This window comes from Euleptes europaea, chromosome 13 (genome assembly GCF_029931775.1).
Source record: "Euleptes europaea isolate rEulEur1 chromosome 13, rEulEur1.hap1, whole genome shotgun sequence".
In the NCBI taxonomy this organism is placed as follows: Eukaryota; Metazoa; Chordata; class Lepidosauria; order Squamata; family Sphaerodactylidae; genus Euleptes; species Euleptes europaea.
In genome coordinates, this window is record NC_079324.1 from 62,642,483 (window position 1) to 62,660,008 (window position 17,526).

Consider the following 17,526-nt stretch of genomic DNA (forward strand, 5'->3'; position numbering starts at 1 on the left):
GAACCAAAGGGGGAGGTACAACCCCATTCTTTTATAAAGTGTTCTTATAAAATATACATACAGCCTATCTCTCCCCTTCAGTTTCCCCCCCTCAACATTCTATAACACTTCCTACTGTTTCCCCCAAACATGTTATTTCAAAGAGTGCATTGGGGGGGGGGGGAATAAAAGAGCCATTCTAAAAAAGAAGCAATTTCTTCACTCCCCCCCCCCCACATTATTATTTATAGCCAACAGCACGGGGTAAATATAAATATATTAGAATAATCAATACACAAAATACATCTTCGATTTTATCTTGCGATTTCAGAGGCTGCACAGTGTTGAATCATGCTTAACATTAAACTTAAAGCACAGGCAGCAGCTATAAAAGACATGGGTCAGTTTTTATGCAAGGCTAGATTAGCAGAGCATAAATGAAGCGTATTAGGGAGCGGTATGATCATGGCTCCTCCAAGACTGTGGAGCAAAAGACCTCCATTCCAGACATTGTTATAAGATAAAACCATGATACAATAATGAATTCAGGGTGTCACCCTATACAAAGTTCTTCTTAGCTTCATAGAATATCTGACCAAATTGTAATTGACTACAATTCCAACCCTAGTGTAAACAGGCAGGTTTTGAAATGGAACAATTCTTCTACCCGATTTTCCTCTCCATAAGTCATAAGCAAAGTTTTTTTTAATTTCCTCAGGTTTTGCTAAGACAGTAAACTCTTATAGTGAGATACAAATCTGGGACTCCTCACTCACTGCAGGTGTTAATTAGTTCAGCAAAACTAATGAATGGTCTCTGCATTTTTCTTGATTAGATCAGAATTATATATGATTGAAGTATTTTCTTCATTTCATGCTTCCTGACCAGGCTGTTCGTTTCTTTTCATGTTCCTTTTTATATTTCCTACTTAACATTACAGCATAGTGAAGATCCATTTATTGCATCTGAAAGGTGAGGTCTAGCCCATGAAAGGTTATGCTGGAATAAAAATGTTATTGGTCTTCAAGATAATACAAGACTGCTGTTGTTTTTTCTCTGCAGCAGGTTACCCCTCTGGAATGACTGCTATGGCTAAATTCTTGGCCATTATTTGAAAATATGTAACCATATTTAACTGGCCAATTGACCAACTTTAATTTGCTCTAATTCACTGTGGTAAGAAACGAAAAGTTGAAAATTATTAACTTTTACTCAGCTGCAATTTAGGGACTTGGCTAATGCAGCAAAGTTGACGGTGTAAATTTGAAGAAAGGCAGGGCAGTGTTAACTACAATTAAATTAAAATGAAAAAGAATGGACAACTGCCCCCTTACAGAAAGCTGACATAAAAGTAGCAGGGGAAGAACAAATCTCACTTCTCCAAAATATCAGTCTCAGATGCTCCACCCCAACCAGTGCTGGCAAGGCAACAGCCAAAGAACACAGTTGGCCCTGACTTGTTTAAGATTCAAGACAGACAAATTAGCAAGTTAAAACAAATGAACCCTGAGCTCACCTTAGCACAGTGAAGATCTTTGTGTTTTTTCAGCAGCTTGTCTGCCTGCTGGATTGCCATTTTATTATTGCCATTATCAAGGTAATCTAAAGAAAGAAAAGACCCAAAGTGGTTACAAGCACAAACTGGAAAGCTGGATCCCTACGCCTAGGCCTTATGGTGGCTTAATATGAGGGCAGGATGATGATCATAGAGGAATGTGATCAAGGAACACAAGGCTATAAATGCTATGATCAGAACACAAACAATATATTTAATTATTTCTATTTTGGCTTATCTCCTTGCACACTCCATTTCCATTCTCTCAAACACTAGAATTTAGGGGTCACCTGCTGAGTTACAATTCACAAAAAAGTACAGAGGGATCATATTTCAGTGAGCAGAGAACCTGTTTTGCTTCCATAAGGTTTTAGGTTCGACTCCAGGCATTTGCAGTTAAATGATCTCAGGGAGTAGGTGTTCAAAAAGTTCCTTCTCTGCCCAAGACTCTTAAGGCACAGCAGGCAATACTGAGCTAGCTAGACCACTGGTCTGATTTGGTATAATGGAAATCCAAAGCAAAGTGGTTCTTTGCACTTTATTTATTCACGAGTTAGAAGTGGAGTTCAAAAGCAGTGTCCAGTATAAATTCATAACTGGTTATTTGTTCTTTTTGTTTCCTTATCTGAACATGGGTTATTCACGCATCTGGGTGTGTAAACATTGCATATGTTTCAGGAGTGTGACCCCTATAATTAGTACAAGCGATGAATGGATGTTTTGCTATCAGTTTAATAGAAGAAGCAGGAACATAATAAAGATGAGGCAATAAAACACACCAATAACCAATAAAAGTTTATAAATAGCCTAAAATGATATTGATAAAACAGTCCTCAGGCTAGGAACAGACTATCAATCTGATACAAAACTGCTTACTTAAAAGTCTAAATAAAGAGAAATGTTTTGGCCTAGAGTCTGAAGGAAAGCAAAGCGAGCCAGATGAGCCTCAAAGAGAAGGGCATGTGAAGGGCAAGGTGTCAATACCAAAAAAGCCCTGCCACTGATTGCCATCTGCCTAATCTCTGCATGCCCTGACCTGGATGGCCCAGGCTAGCCTGATCTCGTCAGATCTCAGAAGCTAAGCAGGGTCAGCCCTGGTTAGTATTTGGATGGGAGACCACCAAGGAATACCAGGGTTGCTGTGCAGAGGAAGGCACTGGCAAACCACCTCTGTTAGTCTCTTGCCATGAAAACCCCAAAAGGGGTCGCCATAAGTCGGCTGCGACTTGAAGGCACTTTACACACACACAACCTCTGCATGCAAGGCACAGAGAGCAAGGTTTGAGAAAAGGATCTTAACAGGTGGGCGGTACAATATGTGCAGGGCGGTCCTTCAAGTACCCTGGCCCCAAGTCACTTAGGGCCTTATAGGTAAGAACCATGACTTGAACAGCAACTGGAAACAGATGGACAGACAGAGCGTGTAGATCTTTCAACACAGGGATGATATATAATCCTGGTATCCAGGAGCGACAACTTGCTGCTGCATTCTGCACCAATTCAAGTTTCCAAACAGTTTCTGAAGGCAGCCCCGTTTAGAACACATTACAATAATAGAACCCATCTGTGATCACAGCACTGACCACCATGCTCAAGTCATATTTTCTGAGCAACAGCCATAAGAAGGTTAGTTTTCATATGCCGACTTTCTCTACCACTCAAGGGAGACTCAAACCGGCTTACAATCACCTTCCCTTCCCCTCCTCACAAGAGACTCCCTGTGAGGTAGGTGGGGCTGAGAGAGCTCTTAATAAAGCTTTGACTTGCCCAAGGTCACCCAGCTGGCTTTGTGTGTAGGAGAGGGAAACAAATCCAGTTCACCAGATTAGCCTCCGTTGTTCATGTGGAGGAGCGGGGAATCAAACCCGGTTCCCCAGATCAGAGTCCACCACTCCAAACCACTACACCATGCTGGCTCTCTGGCGTTTCAGTGGAAGGCCAGGACTGAGTATCAATCAACAAACCTGCACCTTCAGGGAGAGTGCCATCCCCACCCCCCAGGACTGGTTGACTCCTCAGTCTTTGAGAGCCTTTGCCATTCACCAACACTACCTCACACTTGTTTGGACTGAGCCTCACTTTAGTAGCCCCTCTTCATCTCAATACCTTCTTTAGGCACCTGTTCAAGGCTGCACAGACCCGCCTGATTCAGCTATTAAGGAGAAATAGAGCTAAATGCCATCTGCACATTGGTGGCACCTTATTCCAAATCCCAATAATCTCTCCCAGCAGTTTCATGTAGATGTACTCAGCACGGGGAACAAGATGGATCCCGGAGGGAATCTATAGCACAAGTACCATGGAGTTTAGCTGCAGCCCCCACCCCCACAACACCACTTTCTGGAATGTGTCAACCAAGTAAAAGCAATGCCACTGAAGCATGGAGCTCCCCACACTCCCAGCCCAGCCAGCCTGCCTCTCCAGAAGGATACCATGGTCAATGGTACTGAAAGCCGCTGACAGATCCAACAGAATCAATTTAGACATACTCTCCCCATCATTCTCCCAGTGAAGATCTGTCAGGGCGACCACGGCTGCTTCCATCCCAAACCCAGGCCTGAATCTGTCTTGAAAGGAGCCTAGACAATCCAGCTCCTCCAACAGCACCTGAAACTGCGTAGCCACCCCCTCCTTGGGCACCTCACCCAAGAGTGGAATGATGGCCACCAGGCAGCAGTTATATAGGTTATTTGGGACCAGGGGCACCCTCTTCAGTTCTCACAACCACCTCCTCCAAAGCGGCTGGAACAACAGCTTCCCAAGGAGAGGTATTTATTACCTCCCGGCTCCAACTGACCAACCTGGCCCAGCTCATGATCGGCAGGGGCTAAGCCTAAATGCGATGGGCCGCGCACCTCCAAGCAGCCTTTTTGTCCACTTCATCAGGTCTCGCAACTGAAAAGTCATCCATGCAACTAGACCCAGATTGCATTCCAATAGCATTCCAAGACTTAACTGACTCGGCTGCGGCATCTAAGTTGCAGCAAATGTGAGCAATTTTATCTGCAAAATATATTGCGAAAGAAGAACTGCGGGTCCTCTAGTAAATCCATCACTGCCACAGAGTAGGCACCATAATGCACCCTTACCCATGTTCAGTCACATCCACTGCAAGTTTTCTTCCACAGTAAAACTTGCACATACAGCTGTGTTACTGCTCTCCGATGGTACTCTAGTCGGAACAGTAGCTAATGAGAAGGCTGTGATATGTTTTATATGCGGTGAGATCGGAAATGGGACAAGTCTCAAGGAAATCAAACCTGAAATACTACGCATCAAAGTAATGCAAACAAGTTTATCCAGAATCTAAAATGCTGCTAGCTTCCTGTACTAGAAAGATAAATGGTTACCTTCAGAATATTAAAATGTTCTAAGGATGGTGATTAGGGGAAACAAGTAAGTACAGCTTAATTAAACTTTTTTGTAACATGTAACCAATAAAGATACAAAGGGAGCACAAACCATCATCTAACCTTCACCAAATAAAAGGTTGTATGTTGCTGATGAAACAAAATAAAGGCTTGCTTGAACATAATGTTACCTGCAGAGGTAAACGAGGCTGCCTTCAGAGAAAAGTTGTGGGTTTTGCCCTGATGTTTACATCTCACATTCACAGATGTAGTGCAGTAGATGCAAGGACAATTTACATTCCTAACCATACTGTGTTCATTTTTGTGAAGAATGCTCACATAATTACAAATTATTAGACGCATATAAAAACTGAGAAACTTTACAACACGACACCATTTTCAGTTCAAAACATTGGACAATGCAAATACTTGCATTGGACAGTGCAAATGCTTATTTATCTAATTGTCTTATTAGCGTTAGCAATTCAGGCATTAGCAATTCCGAATAAGTGGCTTCTACACGCATGACAGGACTTTGCCAGATCCAAGCACATTTAGGACTTCCACTTGTCGTCAAAACAGTTCTATATATGTAATTTGTTGAGTGTTTTCTAATACAACTTTGGAAAACCAAGACACAAAAATATGCCACTTTATAAAACTACCGGTAAGTGCATCTCACTTTTTCTAACCTAATTTTCAAACTTAACACCCCTTTAAGAATGAATTCTTTATTCTTCCAAGGCAAAAACACTTCACAACAGCATGCTGCTGCACCTCCTCCCCATGGGGAAACCTGCAGCCTGCAGCACTGAAACCGACTGTACAAATCTGAAATTCAAGGAATTCTTTTCTAAAGCAAGCTGGTCTTAAGAATCAACACCAAGCAGAACCAGATTCTGAGCCAACCTGATTCACGTCAAGAGACGTATAGGAAGAACTTTATACAAGACAGACTCCGGCCCCATCCTACTGGTATCATTTCAAGCAGCACAAGCCTCAGTCCAACTCTACTTTAAACTTCCAAGTCCGCAGGAAAAACACCATCAGGCCTACCCAGGAGTTTAAGTTTCAGTATTTTATACCGGCTACGCTAAGAGTAGCCTCTGCCTTGGGCTGAACTTTCTTCAGTGTTGAATGTTTAGAAACCCCTCAGACTACGTACTGCATTTTATCTTCCTTTGCCAGGACTTGCAAAAGAATACAGCAAACCACTCCGTGATCATAACTAACACACTTCCTAACGAAGGTAGAAAAAACAGAGTGGGTAGCAAATTTTGGAATATTACGGAGCTGTTTCCTGTAGAGACAAGGTACCCAGGTCAGCTTATCTTGCAAGTTTTACTGTTGGGGATGGGAGGGGGGGAGACACACAAGTTAACAAAGTACATGCCCCATGGAAGAGCACTGCAGCTAAATTGCTTCGCCTGCACAACTCAAAAGATGCCAAAGATCTGAAAAGTTTCACGCAACAACTGCGGCACAAAGATGAGGCAACAACAGATTCAAACAGGAGGAGAGCAAACACATACCCTGAAGCTAGGGAATAATTAATACTTAGATCCAGGTATCAGTCCTGGACCCAGCATCAACAAGAAAACAGCATACAGGCCATGCGGGTGCACACATACAAATAGGTTGCCATCCTGATACAGAGATGAGGTTTGCATGGACTGTAAAAGGGCCTTCACAGTGTGCCTGGACCACTATATGGACTGCAAAAGCATAATGGGAAGGAAACCTCCAAACCCTAACATTTTCAAAGGGGGGGCAAACTTCCACTCCTGAAATTCTGCTTTCACTTCACAGTCATCTTCCCCTGCTATTCTCTCACCTCAAAGCGGCCAAAGTCCCCCTTCTCCATGTTTTCCCCCCAGAACTCTGCTAACATGCACACGGGCACCTATCCTAACCCCAACTAAATAAAATGCCCCAACTAAAGTTCACATCCCCAGACATCCTACATCAAACCCCTTCCTCAATTGATCTGAAATTAGGAAAAATAGGTTTTATGTTCCACAGCCTGTCTCAGCATAAAGAATTTTCTGATGATAACATAATGGGGGGGGGGGCCCTCCCCCATCTATAACAGTCTCAGCACCAGTTAATGGCAGACCTTGATTTCTGGCTCATTTGACCCTCCCCATCTATTACACCATGCCGTGCAGTTTAATTGCATAAAAGTATCGCACAAGAAGGGTAGTGGGATTCTCCAGTGTGCATACACCCCAGGAACTGGGGGGGGGGGAACTGCACCCCCCCCAGTATTTTATGTGGGGGCTCTAGCCCCTCTGCATGCACTCTCTCCAGAACTGGGAGCATGTGGGAAAGTTGTGGGGGGGGGAGGCACAGCCCACCATTCCCCCCCTCACAAAACCCTCCCTGCTACTTCATCTCATGGCACCTCATAGCATGTGTTGTCTTTTTTGGGGTGGGGGTGAAGAATCTTCACACTCTTCCTCACCCCAACCACTCACTCTTTAAGGACTTGAGGCTCCCCCTCCCCCAGCAAAAGGGGGGCTCCTGAGGCAGAGATCAGGATATTGTAAACAACCCCCCCCCAGTTTTAAGAGATAAAGAGGCAAGACTTTAATCCGGGACATAGCCCACCATTTCCCCCTCACAAAACCCTTCTACTTCATCTCATGGCACCTCATAGCACATGTAGTCTTTTTTTTGGGGGGGGAGGTGAAGAATCTTCACTCTTCCTCACCCCAACCACTCACTCATTAAGGACCTGAGGCTCCCCCTCCCCCAGCAAAAGGAGGGCTCCTGAGGACTCATGATACTGTAACCCCCCAGTTTTAAGGGATAAAGAAGCTCCTGAGGACTCATGATACTGTAACCCCCCAGTTTTAAGGGGTAAAGAAGCAAGGTAATCTGCTCTCCCCCCACTCCCCAACAACCAGGGCATACGTGGGGCAGCCGGCTAATATCCCCTTACTGGGCGCCCTCTGGGGGGGGGAAACCCATGGCGTCCTTTGAAGGAGAAAAAAAGGCGGGAAGGGAGTGCGTGTGTGGGAGGGGGGCGGAGGAGGTTATGGGGTGAAGGACACCCCTGAGGGGGGGAAGGCGGCGGGGAAAGGCGCGCGCTCGGGGGAAAGAGGGGGGCAGTGGCGGGAGCGCGGACGCCGGCGTGGGGGGGGGGGCAGGCGGGTCCCGTGAGGGACGGCTTGGGGGGGGGGGTTGGGCGCGCCGCGGGCCTCCTTCACTCCCCTCCCCCCCCCGCCGCTCGGTACCGTAGATGGGCCGGAGGCGCCGGTCGTTGGGGTCCTGCACATGGCTCCGCGCCGCCATGATGAGAGCGCAGAACCGCAGCGCGCAGCCGCCGCCACCCCTGCCTGGGCGGGCGGGCGGGCGGGTTGGGCGAGGGGCGGGCCTGAGGGCCTACCTGCCGCCGCCGCCCGGCCCGGCCTCCGCGGCCCCTGGTTGGCAGGCGCGGAAGCCGCCCTGAGGGGGCCGCTCGCTGGCCCAATAACGTCGCAGGAGGGAAAGGATCACATCGCCCCGGCCGGGCAGGCCCTCCTCCTCCTCCTCCTCGGAGACCAGCCTACCCGGCGGGGCGGTTTGTGGGCCGGCTGGGGTGTGAATACGGGTGGGACTCCCTGCCCCAGGAACCAGGGCCGCCGGGGCTACCAGCAAGGCCCGCGAGGCGGTCGCCTAGGCCGCGGCCCTCAGAACTGGCCCCAGGGGGCCCACAGTTTTAGTTTCTTGGGGGGGGGGAAGGTGTTGGATGTAAATACACTTTTTTTTGGGTGACTAGATTTTATTATTACAAAGTAGAGACGACGCCAGGTTTAAGAAGCAAAGGGAGAAAAAAAGCTTTTTTTTTTATTTTGCCAGGCAAAGAGGAGAGGATTTCAGCCCTTTTTGGGTTTAAAAGTGAAAGTTTCCTAATAAAACCCCGCCCTTTATATCTTATATATACTCCTCCAAAACCCTTTGTTTTAAGAGGATTTGAATATCCCCTTTTCCTAAATTCACCCTAACTCTGATTTTATTTCCGTGGTTACATGTTGTTTTTTTATACCTTCTTGTTTTAGATACGAAAAATTACCTGCTTTTTTTAGTTTAAGTTAGACAATACTGCTTTTTACTGACTTATATAAATAACCACAGCTTACAAATATAATAGAAAAATTACATTTTTCTAATATGCTAGAATTAATTTGATTAAAATTTTACACACCCCACAAAGGGGGACGCAACTGGCAGTTTATATATATATTTTTATTTTAAGCTAAGTACCGCAATAGTGCTGTGGAATATAATTAGTTATAACGTCTTATAAATATTGTCCAAGGCTTTCACGGTCAGAGTTCATTGGTTCTTGTAGGTTCTCCGGGCTGTGTGACCGTGGTCACCCAGACCGGATAACCTACAAGAACCAGTCTTATAAATAGTTTTGTGGTTTAATTTGTTTTCCTACAAGACGACTGTTTTTGAAAGTGGGTGGGCATTTGGGGGGGTTGCACAAGTAGTCAGCCTCGCCTAGGGCGCAAAAATGACTGGCCCTGGCCCTGCCCAGGATGTGGTGATGGCTGCCAACTTGGAAGGCTTTAAGAGGGGAGAGGATATGTTCATGGAGGAGAGGGCTATCCATGGCTACTAGTCAAAATGGCTACTAGTCATGATGCCTACCTGTTATCTCCAGGATCGGAGTAGCATGCCCATTATATTAGGTGCTATATACCATTCTGAGTTCCTTGGAGAGATGGGGGGAAGTGGCACGTTAATCCAATACTCAATTTATGATTATGACCTAAAGCACAATAACAGTTTTTATAGTTAAATTGTGGAACTCCCTGCTCCAGGATGTGGTGGCAGCTGTCAACTTGGAAGGCTTTAAGAGGGGAGTGGACATGTTCATGGAGGAGGGGGCTAACCATGGCTACTGGTCAAAATGGCTACTAGTCATGATGCCTACCTATTATCTCCAGGATCGGAATAGCATGCCCATTATATTAGGTGCTATATACCATTCTGAGTTCCTTGGAGAGATGGGGGGAAGTGGCACGTTAATCCAATACTCAATTTATGATTATGACCTAAAGCACAATAACAGTTTTTATAGTTAAATTGTGGAACTCCCTGCTCCAGGATGTGGTGGCAGCTGCCAACTTGGAAGGCTTTAAGAGGGGAGTGGACATGTTCATGGAGGAGGGGGCTAACCATGGCTACTAGTAAAAATAGATACTAGTCATGATGCATCCCTATTCTCTCCAGGATCAGATGAGCGTGCCTGTTATATTGGGTGCTTTGGAACACAGGAAGGACAATGCTGTTACAGTCATCTTGTTAGTGGCTTCCTTGAGGCTCCTGGTTGGCCACGGTGTGAACAGACTGCTGGACTTGATGGACCTTGGACTGATCCAGCATAGCCTTTCTTATATTCTTATGTTCTTTTGCTCTTAATGTTGTTTCAGACACACTACTATTATGTAGTTTCAGAGGGTAGCCATGTTGGTCTGCAACAGAAGAGCTAGATTTGAGACCAGTAGCACCTTAGAGACCAACAAGATTTCAGGGTATAAGCTTTTGAGAGTCAAAGCATGTGCTACTGAACTCTGAGACAGCAAGGTAGACTTCCTCTGTCTGTGGAGGATCCACTTGAGTGTTTTGATTTAATAGTTCTTGATAACCTTTTCTCCTCTGAATGTATTGATACAGCAAGGGAAGAAGTCTGCTGCAGTACAAGACAGCTCTGTGTGTTGAGTCAGTGGGGGAAAAGTCATGGTAAATGATAACGGGGACTGGATAGAACCGCTGTGCATCTGTGCTCCTGACTCTGTGAAACTATCCGATAAGCACCAAATGGTGACGTGTTATGTCTTAGCCTGGAATTGGGATAAAAGTTCTTTCCCCAGTACAATTGGGGCTCAGTCTTTCTGCTTGTCAACTGCAGGCTGGGTCACAGCTGTAATAAAACTGTTTTCTCAACTAACGGTCTCGGGTCTCTCTCCTCTGCGAACCTCCGTTTTCCTGCAACAACTCAAATTGTTGTTGTTACTAGTACTACATAATATCTTGCCTCAAACCATGAGTTTATTTGTTGGCTTTAGGCAAACTAATAATCCATCTCCCTTCCTCACCCCTCAGTTTTATAGGTATAATAGTTGAGTTGTTATGGGACTTGAACTCCAGCCACTTTTGAGCTACGTATTATTCAATTCTTTTTTTTTAAGGCTTGGAAAAACAATTTGAAGGAATTGCAGGAAGCTGGGAACCGACAGTTGATGACCCTCCCCCACCCCCAGTGTGCCACAGTTGTGATGCTTCCATAAGAAACTGTTCATCTATCCAGTATAGTGCTTGAAGGGGAGTGTTTTTAACTGTCTTGGGGGGGGGTTCCCAATGAATTTTACAGCGCAAGATCCTCTGACTCTAATTTCACTTCCATTCTAGCAGTCGTGGGATGAAAGAGTGCTTGGGAGTTCAAATAATTAGGACTGCAGGAAGTGCTTTTCTTCTGATCATTCCCCTTAAGACTCCCACCTCAAAGAAGGTACAACCCTTGGAGTTTATCATCCTGGATGGGGGGGGGGGAGGGAATCAGGAGAGGTATGTCTCATAGCATTCATCCCCGTCTTTAATGTCCTGCTCAAGGGTTTTGGTGGGTCAATTTCCCCTCTGCTCCCCCTACTTTTCCTGACACCCAACAGCCCTCAACATTCTGAACCTCGAGGTGGGGAATGAATATGCTCAATCCCGTTTAAAATTTTTAGATGCTTACATTTTTCTGCATATCTCTGAAGTCTTCTGCTTATACAGAGAACTAGATTGCATAGGAGTAGGTTCCACACATAAGGAGGAAAAGACCCCCTCAGCTGTTTAAACACACAGTTTTTCCTCAATGGATGTTTTTCTTGTGAACCTAGTAAATGTTTTTATTTATCTAAATTTATCCAAACACATAATATTCTTTTACATCTTTCACTTTTATCTTGTGTTTTCATCCTCTGGCCATTGCTTCTCTAAGGCATAAGTCCACTCCTAGGCAGGGGTCTCCGAGCCATCCTGACCTTCTGTGCACAGGCAGGAGGGGCCATGCCCTGCTCCCATTAGATCTCTTTATGGCCCAGACAAGTTGTTTCTGAATGGTGTAGAGTTGTATGCAACATAGCTTCAGGAGAGGCTGCCACTGGAATGGAAAATCTGTGCAACCCCAGAACACATGCAGAAGTGTGTTTCATCAGATCTGTTCTGATAACGATGGCGCCTTCCCTTGGCACAAGAGCCTGGAAAAGCTCCCTGTGCTGGGGGAACACACCACTGTTAGCAGAACATATCCACATGATCAAACGTTTCCCCTTTGCACACAGGGATCTTTGAAAAAGGAATTCATTCCCACCCTCAAAAACATCATCCAGGGATGGTCAAGCTTTAAATGACTTTTTAGGACTCTTCAGCCTCCCAGGATGCCTCAGGAGGAGCATAACTTGTCTAATTTAATTTGAGAATGGCCTGATCCAATGCACTACTCCTTGGAAGTAAATTCCTGTGAAATCCAGTGTAATTTACTTTCAGATACATAGCTGGCATAAGGATGTGATAAGGCAACAGACAGAAGAAACAGAATGGGGAAGAGAACGGAGTGATGCATTTGATGGGCTCTAGTCCATGAAACAAGCTGATTGCCATTAACATGTCAAAAAACTCTTGTTTTTGCTGTAATCGACTAACAACAAGACCCCCCCCCCCCCCGTGATTTGTTCTTCCAGGAAGCAGGCGGAAGGATGCATTGAGACTCCGCCCTGCCATTCCAGAGCTCCAATGGAAAGGCCGCTGAAGCGGATGCAGCTGTCTGCATATTGCGTCAGAAGGAAGCAGTGAGAGATGGGCGGGTATGCAAATTACTGTACACGCAGAGCATTGTGGGAACAAAAAGAATGCTGATCGGGGTTCCCCTGTCCCCCCCAGAACACATCATGCACTTTGGAGCACAGCAGCGTTACTGATGTGCTGAGCTGAGCTGAGGGGAAGGGGTGTGGCGGTGGCCACTGTGAGCTGGGTGTCAGTGCCCAGGAGAGGCGAGGGGGTGCTGGTTCCCTCCCAACTCATACTTACCTGGCAGGGGAGACACCATGATCACGAAGGTGGTTTTCCCAGGGTGAGGCTCATCCATTGCACTTCGGGTGTGCTGACCCCTGCGATTTCCCCAAATGCGGGAAACTCGACTGCATAATTTGTGGTAGTGGGGGACTGCGTTCGCGCTTTCCCCTGATCATCCTGGTTCAAAGACAGAAAAATCTTTCTTTTATCTACTTTTTTCTATCTCTTCCATTTCTCCTTTTGTATGTTTTGTGTTAAGTGTGGCTGGGGTTTCCTTGATTCAGTCAACCCATCTCATGTTGAGTCCTTCTCTTTTCCTGCTGCCTTCCAGCTTTTCCCAGCATTATTGTCTTTTCCAGTGAGTCTTGTCTTCTCATAATGTGACCAAAGTATGATAGCCTCAGTTTAGTCATTTTAGGGACAGTTCAGGAGCTGTGCCTGTAAATATCCCCTGGAACACAATCAGCATTATACGATTGTACTGCCATCACGTATGCCCCTGGCGGGCCCCTAGCCTTGAATCCACCGTTATCTCAGCTGAATAGAGATCCTATTCTCTGTGCGTCTGCGTATCTGCACTTGCTACAAGGCGATCTGCTTACTCTGCATTCTTTGGTAGTGTATTCACTGTTCTGCCTTATATGGTATATGAATCTACCTCCTTATATGAGAATGTATCCGCCTCTTTGAATAAAGTATAAAAGCTTTCCTTTTCCTTTGTTCAGGGTGGCAGCTTCCCACTTTGTTAATTGGGTCTTTCCACCCAGTTCTCTGCTTCATCAAACATCAATTAGGCAATTGGTTAGGAAGGAGAGGTCATGGAGGGAGTGCCAAACGAAACAAGCCTTCACCCATGGATGGAAGACGGCAACAGAAGGGAACAGATGAATCTCCCTGGAGAGTAAGTTCCAGAGCTTTGGTGCCATGACCAAGAAGGCCCCCTCTCAGGTTGCCACCTGTCTGATCTCAGAAGGCCCTGTGATGGATGGCCTCTAGTTCTGCCTTCCAGGCATCCCAGCAAATTCCTGCCTTCAGGGTGGGTAGGCAGATACTGTGGCATCAGCCAATGAGAGGCTGTGGAACCTTTTCTCTCCAGGATCAGAGGAGCATGCCTATTAGGTGCTTTGGGACAAAGGCAGGACAATTCTGCTGCAGTCGTCTTGCTTGTGGGCTTCCTAGAGGCACCTTGTTGGCCACTGTGTGAACAGACTGCTGGACTTAATGGACCTTGGTCTGATCCAGCAGGGCCTTTCTTGTGTTCTTATGTTCACTCCAAAACTGCCTCCAGGCACCACTTCAGGATTTCTAAACTGCTGGTAGCACGAGATAGAATGTCATCCCTATATTGATATGCTAGCCAATGGCCATAACAATAAATTAAATTACAAATCCCCATATTGGTGACAACCCAGCCCAAATGTGATTTACTTCCAAATTAGTAGTTGTTCTAAGGGTGGAATGAAACAACAGCAAACAGAAGAAAAGGAATGAGGAACAGAACATAATGATTCACAGAAAAACCTGCCTGCCCTTAACATGTCAAAAGACTCTTTGTCTGCTTCTTGTTTTTGCTGTAATAGACTAACAACATCGCCCCCCCCCACCCGCCCCCTGTGATTTATTCTTCCAGGATGCAGGCAGAATGATGCATTGAGACTCCGCCCTGCCATTCCAGAGCCCCAATAGAAAGGCCGCTGAAACGGATTCAGCAGTCTGCACAGGATAGCCAAAGATTGCGTCAGAAGGAAGCAGCGAGAGGCGGGCAGGTATGCAAATTAATGTACAGGCAGAGCATTGTGGGAACAAAAAAGAGGTGCAGATCGGGGTTCCCCTTGCCCCCCAGAACACATCATGCGGTTTGGAGCACAGCAGTGTTACAGATGTGCTGGGGTGAGATGACAGGAAGGGGGTGGTGGTGGCCACTGTGAGCTGGGAGTCAGGGCCCAGGAGAGGCGAGGGGGTGCCGGTGCCCTCTCAACTCATACTTACCTGGCAGGGGAGACACCATGATCACGAAGGTGGTTTTCCCAGGGTGAGGCTCATCCATTGCACTTCGGGTGTGCTGACCCCTGCGATTTCCCCAAATGCGGGAAACTCGACTGCATAATTTGTGGTAGTGGGGGACTGCGTTCGCGCTTTCCCCTGATCATCCTGGTTCAAAGACAGAAAAGGCTTTGTGTTTTGTATAAAGCACAAATAATGTTCTTTTTAAAATCTCCTGGTTTTCCCCCCAGAGAAGCAGTGTTCACTGACTTTTACTGTCTGTTCTCCTGGCTGTTCATACTTGCCCGTTACGGTTGTGGTTCAAAGGCAGCAAAGCTTTTATTATTAGTGGTTTTCCTGTGTCTCTGTGTGAGAGGCTAACCCCCTCCCCCCGCAATTGGATGCTTTTGTTTTCTAACATGCAGTTCACTAAGTAGCCCTCAAGCAAATACTCTCCTCTTTTATAGTCCTGCCAACCTTCCAGCATCCAGGAAGGTTCCCACTCTCCTGGCCTTCTGCAAACTATGCAAAACATTAGAGGCCTTTTCTACGCAGGTAATAGGCTTTCACTGTATAAAATGGCTCACCTAGTTCCTTGGATGAATTATTAGGGACGGTGGTCTATACTTTTTGTGTATAGGTTGCTGTAAGTAGGATCCTGCTATATAATTTTACATAAATCAATGTGTTCTGTTAATACCTATCATTTGCTTCAGTTCTGTTTTTAGATTTCTGGTTGGTTCCAGATTTCTACAATTCTAATCCTATTGCATTGTTTACTGAATGTCCCTACCTGTCAGTTGTATTGACTCAACTCTGTGTAATCCACTTTGAGTCTCAGTAAGAAAGGTAGTTTATGAATAATGTAAATAAAACCTAAATAAATAAATTATTGTGAAAATAAAAAACTTCCCTGGATCAGCCAGTGTGGTGTAGTGGTAAAGAGTGGTGGTTTGGAGCAGTGGACTCTAATCTGGAGAACCGAGTTTGATTCTCCACTCCTCCACATGTGCTGCGGACACTAATGTGGTGAACCGGGTTGATTTCCTACACATAAAGCCGGCTGGGTGACCTTGGGCTAGTCACAGCTCTCTTAGAGCTCTCTCAGCCCCACCTACTTCAAAGGGGGTCTGTTATGGGGAGGGGAAGGTGACTGTAAGCCAATTTTAAGTGGTAGAGAAAATCGGCATATAAAATCTAACTCTTCTTCTTCATCAAAAGAAATAAGGTGGGGGGAAACAACATGTATGAGGCAAAAATTATATTGTATTTTTTTGCCCTACAAAATTGTATGTATTTTTAGAGTGGTGTTAATAGCTTTCAGTCCTTCAGAGACTGACTTTTATCTGATTAGTTTTTGGGTTCAATTCAAGATACTGGTCATTGCCTACAAAGCTGTTCATTGCTTTGTACCCACAAAGGACCACCTCTTTCAATATGCTGCACCCCAAAAGCTTTGCTTCGCTGAGCAAAGCCTTCTGAAGGTGCCAGCTTTCAAAGGGTAAAAATGACCAGCTGCCTTTATCCAAGGGTTCTGCCACCCCAAACCACTCTTGGAATGGGTTGGCTGAGGAGGACAGGCAGACTCCACACTTCTGTCTTTTGCAGAATGCGTAAAATGGAACTGGTCAGGAGGGCATTTTTATAAAGGGAATCATGTAGTTTTATTGGTTCTTGTAGGTTATCCGGGCTGTGTAACCGTGGTCTTGGTATTTTCTTTCCTGACGTTTCACCAGCAGCTGTGGCAGGCATCTTCAGAGGAGTAACACTGAAGGACAGTGTCTCTCAGTGTCAAGTGTGTAGGAAGAGTAATCTATAGTCAGAAAGGGGTTGGATTGAGCTGAATCATTGGCCTGCAAAAAGTATCAAAAGTTAGTGTAGTTTTAATTTGAGGCATTTGTGAAATCCATTTTACTGGATATATTATACTCTTTTTAGTTCAAGGAGGGCAAATTATTTATTTGTTTGTTGATAGTTAGCCTCACTGAGTTTCAAAGGAGATTACGCAGTGCAAGACAATTCAATCAATAGAATGAGACATGTAAGAAGCAATGTAATAGGACTGGGATTGCAGAAATCTGAACAAAGCCTAAGTATTAAACATAACATGTTAAACAAGCAGTAAATGGTTTTACATAAGTAGAAATGAAGTAAAGACATAAATCACAATTTTTGTGCTTTGGAACTGTTTCCTCAAAGGCTTTCTAAGGGAATACTACACTGGAGTCTCCAGGTCTTCTTGAACTTATGTGCACACACTTGGGGGGTTATGCTCCTCTCCAGTTACATTCCGTTATGGCCATGGCATGATGTTATTGACTGCTGGAGGGCTGCATCCAAAACAGCATGAGGGGCTCCTGCTGGAAGGGAAATTCTGCACAGCCCTGGATCCTGTGGATGAAGAAGAAGAGTTGGTTTTTATATGCCGACTTTCTCTACCACTTAAGGAAGAATCAAACCGGCTTACAATCACCTTCTCTTCCCCTCCCCACAACAGACACCCTGTGAGGTAGGTGGGGCTGAGAGAGCGTGTGTGACTTGCCCAAGCTGGCTTCATGTGTAGGAGTGGGGAAACAAATCCAGTTCTCTAGATTAGCGTCTTCCGCT

General features: G+C 45.6%; 1 protein-coding gene and 2 non-coding genes across 3 annotated transcripts in view; 2 read left to right on the top strand and 1 right to left on the bottom strand.

The window, feature by feature from the left end:
- The window catches only part of NAA25 (N-alpha-acetyltransferase 25, NatB auxiliary subunit), a 41,174-nt gene extending 32,954 nt beyond the window's left edge, over positions 1 to 8,220 (bottom strand). Inside the window, exons 1-2 of the mRNA XM_056859591.1 lie at positions 8,124 to 8,220; positions 1,496 to 1,581 (exon numbers count right to left, since the gene is read on the bottom strand). Of these exons, the coding sequence (XP_056715569.1) occupies positions 1,496 to 1,581; positions 8,124 to 8,181 (144 nt within the window). The 5' untranslated portion in view covers positions 8,182 to 8,220. The remainder of the gene's footprint in view (positions 1 to 1,495; positions 1,582 to 8,123) is intronic.
- Positions 8,221 to 12,943: 4,723 nt separating this feature from the next.
- Positions 12,944 to 13,107, top strand: LOC130486620 (U1 spliceosomal RNA). The gene has a single exon (XR_008933747.1). It is a non-coding gene; the product is annotated as a U1 spliceosomal RNA (small nuclear RNA).
- A 1,810-nt stretch (positions 13,108 to 14,917) lies between these two features.
- On the top strand, positions 14,918 to 15,081 carry LOC130486621 (U1 spliceosomal RNA). The gene has a single exon (XR_008933748.1). It is a non-coding gene; the product is annotated as a U1 spliceosomal RNA (small nuclear RNA).
- Positions 15,082 to 17,526: the final 2,445 nt, after the last annotated feature.